Source organism: Anopheles stephensi, chromosome 2, assembly GCF_013141755.1.
Source record: "Anopheles stephensi strain Indian chromosome 2, UCI_ANSTEP_V1.0, whole genome shotgun sequence".
NCBI classification, from domain to species: domain Eukaryota; kingdom Metazoa; phylum Arthropoda; class Insecta; order Diptera; family Culicidae; genus Anopheles; species Anopheles stephensi.
This window is the reverse complement of record NC_050202.1, coordinates 93,652,187-93,667,141: the sequence shown is the minus strand read 5'-3', so window position 1 is coordinate 93,667,141 and position 14,955 is coordinate 93,652,187. Positions and strand designations below refer to the sequence as shown.

Below are 14,955 nucleotides of genomic sequence, written 5' to 3'. Positions count from 1 at the left end.
GCTGTGAAAATCAAAACTTCATACGAAAAAAAATACTGTTAGACAAAAAAATCGTTGAGGGACCGAAGTCTCTTTCATCCAAAACAACAACAATAACATAGTAAAAATTCTTAACCTGGTCAATTGAGATAAAAAATAGACGCTGTTTGATGTACTGCGAATTGCCTATAGTCTGCTTGCTTCCGGCGACTCCTAGATGGCGCCAAACGTCTTACCGTGAAAATCAAAACGCATAATCAAACAATTAAGGACGCTGTAGCTTTAAGCAAAATACGCTTTTTTTATTCTCCAGTTTTTAATCTATATTGTGTAATTTTATGAATAATTTAATTAATAATAACAGATATCACGGTCGTACATGCGAAGAAAATGCTTCTACGCTAATTTCTGCCCTACCAAACATCGTTGGTCTCTGCCCGATGATTAATTGAAGCTTGTCGAATTGTTTTTCCTGTTAACATGAATTTTTTTGTTGATAGGTATTGAAATATTGATATAAAATTGATTATTTTTTCTAGATCATAGTTTTTAATCGTTAGAGTACATCTTGACAATTGTTATTCCTGGTTGAAATATAACAAGAATGTAATAAAACGAACTGGTTGATATTATAACAGTTTCAAAAATCTTCTGTACCAACTGGGATACTGTCGCGGCGGGAAAATCGCTAACAATGTAGACGCCCTGTTAGCTTTGCTACAATGCAAGTTTAATTATCCAGCTCCCAGTTATTTTGATTCAACAAGCTTGACAAATAATATAACTATAACCCACAAAAAGAAGCGTTTTGTACGAAAAGAAACAATCGACGCAAAGAGACATTTTATGATTCGTACAGAGTGCTTGACAAATGGAAACTTAAATAGCCTTATTGATTGTCCTTCAACAGGTATAAAAACATACACAGATGATAGAAATACGTATTTATACCGGTTCTTTGTGTGTGCTGCTCACTATGACTAAGCGATGAAAGTTTTACTGCATTTAAAGGAATATGTATGTGTGTTTTGATGAAGTTTGTATTTTTTTTTTTTTTTTGGTAAGAAGAAATGATTGCTAATGCGCATGCTTAAAGCATGTTGAATGTATTGGTATAGAGCAGTCTTCTATTGTGAAAAACATGGGTTTGCACTAATTTTCATCTTCCAAATACATTACATGAAAGGATAGAAACCGGTCAATATCCACGTGCTGTACAGTAGACAAATAAACTTAAATCATCTTGTTGTATCGTGTGCTATTACTTGAATGTATTTCTGAGTGGCTTAGTCTCTTAGAAATAGTCTGTTTATTGTGATGCTTTAAACTTGCACAGAATTATGCGTGTGTCTTGCGAAGCACTTAATCTCAAAGATATGTACAGCAACAAATTACAGGAATATCAGCATAAATTACAGGATAATCAGCATAAGTGGTGAGTTAAGTGCAATATGTTACTGTTTTTCAAACCACTTTAACAATATTATCATTGCTAGCATTCATTTCAGTAGTTTCTTTTAGTAGTCTACAAAGTAGTCTTTTCAGTAGTCTACAAAATCGTTCCACCGAAACTCTTGGAAGTGGATACCTGGAAAGATCGTGCGAAGCTGTGGAAGAGTTATGTATGATGTCATTGCGGACAGCGGACGTTTACTTCGGCGCCACATAAACCAAATAAGGCGACGTGTCGCTGACAGTGCAACCCAGAAGCATCAGATTCCGCTCGACGTGCTGCTAGCGGAATGGCCTTCGTTTTCCCGACATGAACCGACCCAGCCGGCATCGGAGACAAGCAGGTGAGAATCGTCCGCGCCACCACCGTCATCGTTCGCATTAACATCACTAGCACCGAGCGCCCCGACGGATGTCCCTGTGACGACATCCCAATCGTTACATCCTCCCGAGCTTTCCAACCGTTAAAAAGGTAGGACCTCTCAGCGGCCGTTAGATTTGCCACGCAGGTCTTCTCGAGTTAGAAGACTTCCGCGTCGGCTTGGAGCCTATCAGTTCAATTAGCCGGGGGAGATGTTGCATCCTGATTAGAACGTACCCTAACCGTGCGCTCTATGCCGTCTGGGAACTGACAGCATCCGATGTGTAGCGGATATGGCTGTCTCGCTCTAGCAACGATCGGGGATGCGCTTTAAGAGCGTAGAAGTTCGTGAGTAAGGATCATGCGGATCCTGGAGGACTCTCTGCTCATCACGGTTCCCGGACAGACGTGGCTCGCGCGCGGCCTCGTATTTTACGTTTGTTTTAATGTTCGTTTTAATTGTGTTTTAAGTGAAATAAAAAAATAAGTACCAGTGCACAAACACAAAACTGTACTTATTACTGTTTTCTTTTTGTATTGTTACAATCTAGATCCGTAACACGGAAGGAAGTTCCGTTTCACACACCTTACTACCATGAACAAATCAATAAAAAGCAATAGACCCGGACCAAATCGTCGATATAACCTCTGCAATAGACTTGGACAACTACACTGCAATCGCCACATACTCACTACCGAGCATGCCCGGGATAATGCAAAATAAAAGAGGGGGGGAATGCATTTTTAATTCATATTCATAATCATCAACACACGCGGTGTTGTCATTACGGCGTTAAGCCGTCTTACTAGAAACATAAATAAATAAATAAATATAATTTTATTAGGACGGCTTGATGCCGTATTGTCTACACCGCATGTGTTGATGATTACAAGTTCAAAACAGAAAAAATAGTGAAGATATAAAAAGAACTAGGGAAAAAAGGTGAAATTTAAACCAAACGACAGCAAAATTAGTTTTGTTCATAAAAGACGGAATGGCTGTATTACCTGAAGCTAAATTACAAAATACAATTCACATCGGAGACTTCAAAATATATCGAATTCTAAAAGCATGTTTAAAAACTGCTAAATCGTATAGAAAAATAAAATTGCAAGATATAAATAAACTTACGATGAAAGCGAAAAAAGGAAAACGAACATACTTGAACAATATGAAAGGAAAGTAATTACGACTGAAAATAGATAAATTAAAGACAGACAATTTAAAAGCAAAAAAAGATACGACAATATGCATGCAAGAAGAATGCATGCGGTTTGATGAAACGACGGAAAATATATTTAATTATTTATTTATTTATATATTTATTATGATGGCTTGAAGCCGTATTGTCAGCACCGCATGTGCTGACGAAATACAAGTACCAAAAAAAAACACAAATTCACATAAAAAATACCAAAACATTTCCTCCCAGATATTTCGCCTTATCCCGTGCGTGCTCGGTTGACGGAAAATATAATGTTCAAAAATATTCAAAGGTATCAACAATACGACAAGATAATATATGAATGAATGCGATTTTTTTCTCATAAATTATTGATTTTTTTCTCATAAATCATCGACGCTGTCTAGAACCGATACCTTCAAAAGCATATCATACATACCTGAATGTGCATCTCCTCGTTCTTTACCTGCTTGTGCATCTCATCGCTACATACCTGCACCTGGCATTGGCCACAGAAGGCAGATGGTGACCACACCAGCCAGGACGGCACTCACTGCTAGGTGCAGTGGTCCATTAGCGATGCATAAGACAGTCTGCGTAACCCTGATCTACAAAAAATCTTATAAACAAATGAATCCTTCAGGGACCAAAGTCTCTTTCAGACATTGCAACAATTACAACGTTTTAAAAATCCTTAACCTGGTCAGTCTACATAAAAAATAAACGCTGTTTGATGTAATGCCTTTTGCTCATTGTCTGCTTGCTTCCCGCGACTCCTAGATGGCGCCAAATGTCTTACAGTGTGTCTACATTGTTAGCGACATTCCGCTGTGAAAATCAAAACTTCATACGAAAAAAAATACTGTTAGACAAAAAAATCGTTGAGGGACCGAAGTCTCTTTCATCCAAAACAACAACAATAACATAGTAAAAATTCTTAACCTGGTCAATTGAGATAAAAAATAGACGCTGTTTGATGTACTGCGAATTGCCTATAGTCTGCTTGCTTCCGGCGACTCCTAGATGGCGCCAAACGTCTTACCGTGAAAATCAAAACGCATAATCAAACAATTAAGGACGCTGTAGCTTTAAGCAAAATACGCTTTTTTTATTCTCCAGTTTTTAATCTATATTGTGTAATTTTATGAATAATTTAATTAATAATAACAGATATCACGGTCGTACATGCGAAGAAAATGCTTCTACGCTAATTTCTGCCCTACCAAACATCGTTGGTCTCTGCCCGATGATTAATTGAAGCTTGTCGAATTGTTTTTCCTGTTAACATGAATTTTTTTTGTTGATAGGTATTGAAATATTGATATAAAATTGATTATTTTTTCTAGATCATAGTTTTTAATCGTTAGAGTACATCTTGACAATTGTTATTCCTGGTTGAAATATAACAAGAATGTAATAAAACGAACTGGTTGATATTATAACAGTTTCAAAAATCTTCTGTACCAACTGGGATACTGTCGCGGCGGGAAAATCGCTAACAATGTAGACGCCCTGTTAGCTTTGCTACAATGCAAGTTTAATTATCCAGCTCCCAGTTATTTTGATTCAACAAGCTTGACAAATAATATAACTATAACCCACAAAAAGAAGCGTTTTGTACGAAAAGAAACAATCGACGCAAAGAGACATTTTATGATTCGTACAGAGTGCTTGACAAATGGAAACTTAAATAGCCTTATTGATTGTCCTTCAACAGGTATAAAAACATACACAGATGATAGAAATACGTATTTATACCGGTTCTTTGTGTGTGCTGCTCACTATGACTAAGCGATGAAAGTTTTACTGCATTTAAAGGAATATGTATGTGTGTTTTGATGAAGTTTGTATTTTTTTTTTTTTTTTTGGTAAGAAGAAATGATTGCTAATGCGCATGCTTAAAGCATGTTGAATGTATTGGTATAGAGCAGTCTTCTATTGTGAAAAACATGGGTTTGCACTAATTTTCATCTTCCAAATACATTACATGAAAGGATAGAAACCGGTCAATATCCACGTGCTGTACAGTAGACAAATAAACTTAAATCATCTTGTTGTATCGTGTGCTATTACTTGAATGTATTTCTGAGTGGCTTAGTCTCTTAGAAATAGTCTGTTTATTGTGATGCTTTAAACTTGCACAGAATTATGCGTGTGTCTTGCGAAGCACTTAATCTCAAAGATATGTACAGCAACAAATTACAGGAATATCAGCATAAATTACAGGATAATCAGCATAAGTGGTGAGTTAAGTGCAATATGTTACTGTTTTTCAAACCACTTTAACAATATTATCATTGCTAGCATTCATTTCAGTAGTTTCTTTCAATTACGTCTCAAGGTGGGAAATGTCCCTATTATCTATGGTTGTTGCGCAATGATTACTTTTAAAAACGGTGTAGTAAGTGCCTTGTATATTATGAATAATTTGATGTAATGTATACATGTGCTTGACCAGCTTAGATTCTTAGATTCATGCTTAGATTTATACTACATCTTAAGAAAGGTCAAATTTATACAATAATTTATTTTATTTATTTATTTATTAAGTATTACGGACTGATGCCGTATTGTCACTACTGAATGTGGTGACTGTGAGTTAAATTCACGAAAATAAACAATTAACAAAATTAACTAGGCATTTCCTCCTAGTTATTTGCCATATCCAGGGCATGCTCGGTTGTGTATGGAAGAATATATATATATATAATAATGTTGATTGAAAAATAACATTGATTTCCTTTACCGACAAACCGAAGAAATACAATTTCGAATATAACAGCGAAAGTGCAATACAATAGAAACGCGCAATCATTGTCTATGAGAGCTTTAGATAAAAATTATCGTAGAGTTTTTTCTTGTAGTATATTTTAATACTAGAGCAAAGAGCAATGCCACTCATGGTGTAAATTATTTGGATTTTTTATCGCTTTATTGTTGTTTTTTCGAAGGACACATGTCTATCTAGGTCTTTGGATTCCATTTGGGTTTTTTTTACTTAACGTACATGTTTCTGGATAGTCGATGTATTGTGCATCCTATTATGTTAAAAATCTATAAATTAATTAAATTGTTTGGTTTTTAGCAAGAATTCGGTATCCAAGATAAATGACAAAGAGCAATGTAGCAGCTTTAATTTTAGCACAGTTATTTTTAATCATAATGCAATTAGAGACAATTTCATAGTTTTGATAGTATAACATACCTTTTAATACTACTGGGAGGAGTGTTTGTAATCTTTTTCAATTTCTTCGTGTTCTAAATGATAATTTTAATAATATTTAACCCTACTTCTCTTCAATTTGTATTTTTATTATTTATCAGAAAACAATGCCATAACGCAAAACCGGGAATGCAACAGAAGCTGAGTCACTAAAACAACAATCACGTTTGCTTGGAAACCTTTCAACTGCACTAATTTCCCAACTGTCTTCTACGCCATGTGAAGTAAATAGAACAATAGAGTAACAGAAAGGTTTTAAACATCCCTATAATCGGTTCCTACAATTACCCATCGTTTAAGCCATTAGAAAATGTTGCTTCACGCTCAAACAAATGAAAAAAATGTGTCTCCTAATCGGCTTCATACCACGTGTGTAAGGCGAGTGTTACAGGGGAGCAATGGTTTTCGTGATAATGTATGTTGCAACGTGCCTGCTAATGCAGATACCTAAATGCAGTTGTTATACGGTAAACGTGAACCAAATATGGCTATAGGTTGTAAGATGGGAAAATCAGCATGTTGTTCGTGAACGATGCTCGCAGGATTTCATATAGGATTCTTTGTGCGAACAGAATAGATCGTAAACAGCGTGGAACACCAGTTGTGCAAAAAGTTATTCCACTGTCGTTGGAATACATAAGTGTGAGATCAATTTTACCCAGCAGTAACTTCATAAAGACGAAAATAACACCGTTATTGGCTGTAACATTGTTATCCAGAAAAGAAAAGTCAAGAGAAGAACATAAATTTTGTATTATGACTACATCTTCCTTTGAAATACAAGAGGAAAATAATCAATACAAGCTCGACGTTCTGCTTGAACAATTTAACAACTTCAAACTGGAATCCAGTGATGCATCCGAGACAGCACAACAGGTTGGCCCGAGAATTATTCTTACAGACTGTTCATGTAGCAGCGTGAATGATATGAAAACGGAAGCACAATACGCACAACTCATATTGTCGGAAGTTAATCTGGAGACAAACAACAACGACCAAAACACAGAGTGCAGTTCGAGTGAAATTTCAATTATTAAAAGTGATCGTTGGAAAGAATGTAGTGAAAGAAATCTAACAAATAACAACAGTGACAGTAATCATTTCCTTAAAATTCCTGAGCTGATTATTAATGAAAGTAGTGCGTTGAAACCCACCATCCGTAATAGCTTTTGCAGTGAAGCTCGACCTCCGTGATGCAACAGAAAAAGCATAAGTTTTTCGCGGCTTTAATAAACTCGACCAGTTATGACACGTATGTACTTATGACGGGTGGTTTTTCCGGAAGTTTGCTGTTTAAAGTGGTATCCGTGTGTGATAAATAATGTGCGTGTAAATTATCCATTTGCTCAGGAGATCGTATAGCATGGTTTCAATTATGGATGTAGAATCGGATAGACAGGTCTGTGATAATCGTGTAATAGTATCGCAAAGTGCGGTTAGTCAAAAATCGATTGATCTAGATATCTCGCTCAGGCCAATCATCGCATCAGCATCAGATCGAGAAACGGTTGATTTGGAGCTGATCACAACAGGCTCACTAGAAAACCAGTCAAATCAACCTTGCTCGTCTACAGCAAATTCTACAGCCGCAACTAATCCTTACAACCATGACGTTGGGGATACAGATTTGGTGAAGAGAAGCATGAAGTTAAATTTGGTCGATTCGTGCAGCATCAACAGCAAAGCTCGAGAGACTAGCAGCCCGGCTGACTTGACCAACACAGCAGCATCTTCAAGCAGCAGTTTAGGTGCCAGCTCTAGCACTGTTGTAACAACTACGGCTGCGATCATCATGAAACATCGGAAACTAAAAGAACGAACATTTAGTGACGAAATTGGCTCGCCAAAATCACCAGCCGCTACCACAGGTATTCCATTTATCAGCAATACGTATTTATTTTTATTAACCAGTTGCAATTGGATAAAAAAGATTCCATTAGCGCTACGCAAAGTTGTTTATGAATTATGGTCAATTCGCGTAACACTAACCTTTGATCACTCTCCAAAACCATTAAAAGTAACTTTTATTCTCATTTCTGACTTCACTGAATAAATTTGCTACATGGTAATTACATACATATATTCCAACAAAATATATTTTTATATATGTATTTACGAAGTGAGGTCAAGTGGCTTGCTAATAGCAACGTCAGCCTTTCACACGACAGGCTCGGTAACAAACATCATCTGGCCGGTTCTCCTTCAACAACTGCTGAGGATTGTGTTATGTGATATACATAAAGCTAGTAAGCTACCTACAAAAATATATTTGCTTATCGCAAAGAAATTTAGGACGGACAATTTGACTTTCCATATAAATTACATGGAAAAGATCTTCTCGCATAAAAGGTCTTTCGTAAGATACCTGAAGTACCTATACAAATTAAATACGTTGTGAGAGAGTTGAAGGCATTTATGTTATCAAAAATGACGGTAACATGCGAGATGTCAATTTATTTTTCTATTTTTTGTGTATAATTTTTTATATCAGCAAAAGTTTTTTGACAACCGAGCATGCCCGGGATAAGGCAGAATAACAGGGAGGAAATGCCTTGTTAATATTTGTGAATATGTAATCGTCAACACATGCGGTGTTGACAATACGGCGTCATGCCGTAATACTGGAATTATAAATAAATAAAAGTTTTTTGACTCGTTAGGCAAATGCAAATTTCAATAAACCGCTATTTAAAAAATCAAATACCAAAAGAACTACAATAAAGGTTTTATTTTTTTCATTCTACTCCCTTTTTTTCCTTTGAGGGCTAACGACCTCTTGATTGATGCCTACCATTTCTAGTTTATTAGACTTATTGATACCACATAATTTGATAGCCAGTTCTCACTAGGGGGAAAAGGTATGGATGAGAATCGCTCCCCGGTCTTGTTGTGTGAAAATCGTTGCTGCTGTCATTACTACCGTAGAGCCGTCCTTCCTGCTCCTATTTGTAATGTTGTTAAGCACCCTATGTAGTAGTTAACGGTTGTCACGTTATCAAATTTATACGATTTAGTAAATGATTGCATTTTCAAAAAGATCATGGTCTATCATTTCTGGTTTCTTTAAATTAATTTGCCTGTAGTTGGATAGTCAATCATTCGTCTGGAGAGATGGTCTGAATCGGGTGTAATATAAATTGCATTCCAATACAACGTAGCAATGCATAGCCAACAAATTTGTTTGTGATTATGGATTGATAAACAAATGAGCTAACGTATTCATTTTTTATTATCATTCTTACATGCCCTACAGGTGAGGGCATCGTTCATTGTGCATTAATGATTGCTCAAAAAACTACACCAACTATGCAAGTAGAAGTCGTCGATGACCGCAAGGCACTAAGAGATGCACTGTATCAAGGAATTTTTCATCGACACCGTCGAACCATCTTTGCAGTAGGAAGCTTTTTACGAATGCTGAAAAGTCGAAATTCATCATACAACACGATTCGGAGTTCGTCGGAAGGAGAAGATGACACGAAATAAGCTGGACTACTTTGGTAACTTTGGTAACGTAATCACACTGCGAATATTATTGATTTCCCTTAATTGCCATTCCCTTAATGTGAATAGAAATATTTTAAGAAATGCAAAGAATATCATTTTATTGATCGAATGAAGTACTTAGCCTAGCCAAAGGATTCACGTTGATCCCACCGATGCCTAAATCAATTTCCCTTGGATCTTACTTTATACACTCCTTACATACACAAAACGGTTACAAAGGAAAAATGCTTTAGCATTAATGTAAACAAATTAAATGATATTTTATAACAAAATGTCCTATGTATTCAAACGGTGAGTAGTTTATAAAGAATCCAAGAATAAAAAATCTACTGTGAAATAGTATGAAATGTGTTTGATAGAACTAAAATGGTTTTTTTTATGTTGCTTGTTGGTTTTGCAGTGCGGTGAAAGGACAGTTTCCATGCAATTGACATCTGATTCGAATAAAATGACCAATTTGTAAGACAGTGATATATTAAAGTAGATCCAACCTCTGGGGAAAATAAGAAAATGTTGTTCATTTCTTGATACTATCCATTCCACACTGATACATACCGAACAATTAGGAGAGCTTAAGCTATTAAGGAACAGTGCGGCGTATAATCCATGCTAGCTTGAGTAAATATAACTCTAGTCAATCGCATGCTATCATTTCTTGTAAGACTGTTAAACACATAACCACTGAAAAATGTGTGCGTTTCAGTTGAAGTACATACTACAGCATTTTATAATTTTATTGCTTATTGTTTTATTTAGTTAGGTGTTATGTTGTGGATTCTGGAATAATAATTCTAAAAGTTTTCAATTATGTTATTTGATACTTGTGATACATGTCAGTGTAAACCTCATTATGTTCTAGCAATACGACATTTCCTTTTCTCAATTTAAGAGCAAGCAATTACCTTGAGCAGAATAATTTTATTCTTTTAATGTTTGATATCTTCATTCGAACCTTATGAGTTATTTTTTACCATATTATGTGTTCCATAGCAATACGGTCAGGCCGTTCGTGATGAATTAAAAAATGTGTCCCATCTTCATTCCTATTACCTTTCTGATAATATGTTTTATAAGAAGATTATTTGGAGAAATTCAAGGCGGGTCGGCAAATCAAATATTATTTGCGAATGATTAACATTACTCATTATTAATGGCTGTTGCGACATAAATAGAAATTTAAAGACGCCAGATAATATCTTAAATAAAGTGTATGATACAGTGATAATTCTGATATCATACAAATTATTAAAAATACACGAAGATTTATCAAAATATTAACTGCCAATTGAAACAATCAAGTTGTAGCGAGCAAAGTTAACAAGTCTATGAGAATTATATCAAACAAATTTAATTAAATAGCCGAGAAACAATAGTAAACAAACGATGTTTTTTTTTTGTGATCAGAAAAAAGGATTAAGCATGCATACATGTACAAGCATACAAATATGATATTAGCAACAAGAATCTGATACAAGTCCCGCCTGTTAAAATTGAAGTTTTTTTTTCTGAAACGATCATGAATAAATCTGATGAGAGCAAAAAAAGGTAACAGAAGGTTGCTTAGACCATATTATAAGTGAATAACATTGAACGAATACCACATTTGCGAATGTTTTTGTTGAAGTCATTGTTTCGTACACAAGACTGTTTAATGCCGGACACTTGGTGCTGCAACGTGTAATGTTAATATTGTGCAGTTTGTTAAAAAAAAATGTTGTCAGAAAATCTCCGAAGATCAAGGAAGTTATAGTTTTAAATCACCAAAAAATTATAAAAGGAAATGGTAAAATGCTAGGACTCACCTAAAATCGTGGTTACAAATGAATGTATTCACTATGCAAAGTGTGTAGCTATTGTACGCAACGTGAACTACATTGTAATATCGAAGGCAAGCTTAACTTGTGTGAGAATTACTTTTGGAAATAAATACATAAACTGTGTTGTAACGATATATACACATATTATGCGTCGATGATATGTTTTAATACTTGAAATGATCTAATGTATCACTCCATGCCGGTAACAAATAAAATCATTTCTCTTATAATGATTTTAATGGACCATGGAAATTAAATTTTACGTTTTAACTTTTTACTAAAATTTTTATACATTTAGCAATTACTCAAATGGACGACTGTAGTTTACTTGTGAGTTATGCTATGCGGAATAATACAAAACGGTTAAATTTCTTCCTCTTCTTTGCATTACAGTGTGCAATGTAGTTATGAGTTAAAACAATATTGAAAATTTTAAGGTTTTAATTTGTTTGTTTTATTGTGTTTATGTATCTACATGACTATGATATGTTTAACCCTGTAAGTAACTTTAAAAATAAATAATTTCGAAATATTTCGAATGAAATGAAAAAAATACATACCTAGAAATGAACAAACTGATAAATAATGATACTAAGGACATGACTCTATACTTAGCAATGTAACCTAGTTTAAAAATTTTGCAGTAATTTACTTCCCCTTTACATTTTATGTTTAATTGAAATGTTAGAAATAAGGTACCGATCAAAGCTCAATAGCAAAGCACATGCAGCACTACTTTAATCGCTGAGTCGATTACAAAAACAACACAGTCAAAGTTAACAGTAATGAGAACGTGAGAGATCACTGACTCTTATTTAAAATAAAACCACCCAATCGTAATTAAAACAGTTTTGTACTAGGTGGGTCTGCTATTCTCTAAATTTGCGTATTTATGTAACCCAATAAGGTGATTTGCCTGTTCCTGAATGATTACTAACAGTGAGTTTCGTATGATATTACGTACAGCTTACTATCAACAGCGAGTTGTATGTATTTGTAAGTACCGATTGTTATTCAAATGGTTACTGCAACGTTTCTGTATCGTTTGGTAGAAAATGTGAGGCCAGACATTCTGTAATTTATGCATCGTATGCAGCTGGCAGAAACAAAGACTAGCCACTCGCACATGTTGAACAATCAACCAAGAGAGGTGCCGTGTGGTAACTTTAGCATTTTGTTGGTCATTTTTGTGCTGGTGGTTGAAATTGGTGATTGCCTGTATGTGGACTGGCGGTTCATTCGTAATTGAACGTTTGATCAATCCATAGTTGCATAGTTAGATCGTGATAAGATAGTTCAGGTTTGTGGCTTGTAATTCCAACATTTTAGAATCAGATGATTCAAGAAAATGTGCAATAATAGATGCACTAGCCAGATTATTCTGGCAGCAATAAATATGTTTATGCTCTGCAATACATATTATAAACTGTAAAAAAATTGAGCAAATTTGAATCGAATTTGTGTGTGTTTTTATCCGGTAGAGACGACATGGCCGTGTTGCTAAGTTTGAATTGTGTCAGTGTGTTTTAAACGTATCAGTTGCATTTAGCGGGTTTATATTGAACATTGAAGAAAATTTTCAGCGCAACGAGTAAAAACCGCTTTTTTAACGTGTTGAGTTGCTTTTCAGCATGGCGTTAGTGTTGCGTAATATATACCAAACGTTTAATTACTTTTTCACCGAATACAAAGGTTTGTAGTGCAACTTGATACATTAATTATTATATTTAGCGTGCTCTAAACATTTTAATTTCATGTTTACTCACAGATCCTCGAATCGAAAATTATCCTTTGCTAGGTTCGCCATGGCCGATTGCAGCGATCATTGTGTTGTATCTAAAATTCGTTTATGATTGGGGACGTCGGCTGATGAAACACCAAAAACCTCTAGACCTAACGACGGTTATGAATATATATAATTTGATACAGATCTTTTTGAATCTTTACATCGGAATTGTTGGTGGTTTAAACTCCTACTTTACTGCAGACTATAGCTGGAGTTGCGAAACGATAAACCAAAAAGACAACCCATCGAGGCGCAAGCTCATATTTATCACATATCTTTATTTTATTTCTAAAATAATCGATCTGCTAGACACGGTAAGATTTTGACGCTTTAAACAATAAGCTTGTAATTTGACACATGTTATCTTTTTTTTCTTCAATTAAGGTTTTCTTCGTGTTGCGGAAAAAGTACAATCAAATAACATTTCTTCATACCTATCATCATGCAGGAATGGTTCTAGCTACGTATATATTTACAAAATTTTTAGCTGGTAAGCATTTGGTTGTACACTAAGATGACGTTGTCAATACTCGATGCTAATAATTCATATCGAAACATAACTTACAGGAAGCCATGCAACATTGTTGGGATTGATAAACAGTTTTGTACACGTTATCATGTACTTTTATTACTTCCTTACATCATTCAAACCTGAGTTGAAGAATTCTTTATGGTGGAAACGACACATAACTCAAGTCCAGCTAGTATGATGATTTGTGACATTTTTGAGACTTTTCATTAATTTAAATTAAATAAAAAATCTTTTCCCCTCTATTTTGTATTACAGATCCAGTTCACTATCCTTATGCTACATTTCGGAGTACCTTTAGTGGGTAGATACTGCGACTTTCCGAAAGTTTTACTGTTTATTGGATTCACACAAAATATGTTTATGTTTACGCTGTTTGCTGATTTTTACATTAAAACATATATTAAAAAGAAATAAAAAGTTTTTAGAAGTAGGTTGCAAAAGATTTTTTTTCTGTCTTTGTTAAACTTATTAGAATTATATACTAGTTTTTAATAACAATAATCGGTAGAAGTTAAAAACATTTATGTTACTATCAAATGCGCTGTAAGGGACTTTTCTTATAATGAATAAATAAAAATATTTGGAACAGTATTCCAATCTACTGCTGTGTACTTATAAATCATCAAATTATAGAAGTGTCTCAACAAGGCTAAAACTCTTGTACATTCTTAAGGAACTTTAACAGACTGAGTAATGAACACATTCAGTATGTATTAACAACAATGTACAAACTAACAAATGTTGCAACGAAAAACAAAACAAGTGAAAAGTCAATGCGTAATTTTCATCGTTTATCGTTGATTAAACTTTTGTTTCATCGCTGAACAGCATATTGTACGACATACTTATTAGATATCCGAAATAATGACGAGATCATTATTAACAATGTTTGATCATTAACAATGTACAAACTAACAAATGTTGCAACGAAAAACAAAACAAGTGAAAAGTCAATGCGTAATTTTCATCGTTTATCGTTGATTAAACTTTTGTTTCATCGCTGAACAGCATATTGTACGACATACTTATTAGATATCCGAAATAATGACGAGATCATTTACTCCATAGTAGTTATTAAAATTATACGATAATATGGTGCAAGCCGTCATACTTA

General features: G+C 34.6%; 1 protein-coding gene across 9 annotated transcripts; it reads left to right on the top strand.

Moving 5' to 3' along the window:
• Nucleotides 1-924: 924 nt before the first annotated feature.
• LOC118505294 (elongation of very long chain fatty acids protein AAEL008004-like) lies at nt 925-14,432 on the top strand. Of its 9 annotated transcripts, XM_036040890.1 has the most exons (9): nt 4,732-5,219; nt 5,281-5,377; nt 6,301-8,067; nt 9,516-12,741; nt 13,154-13,215; nt 13,292-13,623; nt 13,694-13,799; nt 13,877-14,013; nt 14,097-14,432. In XM_036040890.1, the coding sequence occupies exons 4-9, from the start codon at nt 12,605-12,607 to the stop codon at nt 14,253-14,255; spliced, it is 933 nt and encodes a 310-aa protein (XP_035896783.1). In that variant the 5' UTR covers nt 4,732-5,219; nt 5,281-5,377; nt 6,301-8,067; nt 9,516-12,604; the 3' UTR covers nt 14,256-14,432. The 9 variants fall into 9 exon arrangements, with proteins under 9 accessions (XP_035896784.1, XP_035896791.1, XP_035896790.1 ...); XM_036040891.1 differs by lacking the exons at nt 4,732-5,219; nt 5,281-5,377 and adding an exon at nt 925-1,414; XM_036040889.1 differs by lacking the exon at nt 5,281-5,377.
• The last annotated feature ends 523 nt before the right edge of the window (nt 14,433-14,955 follow it).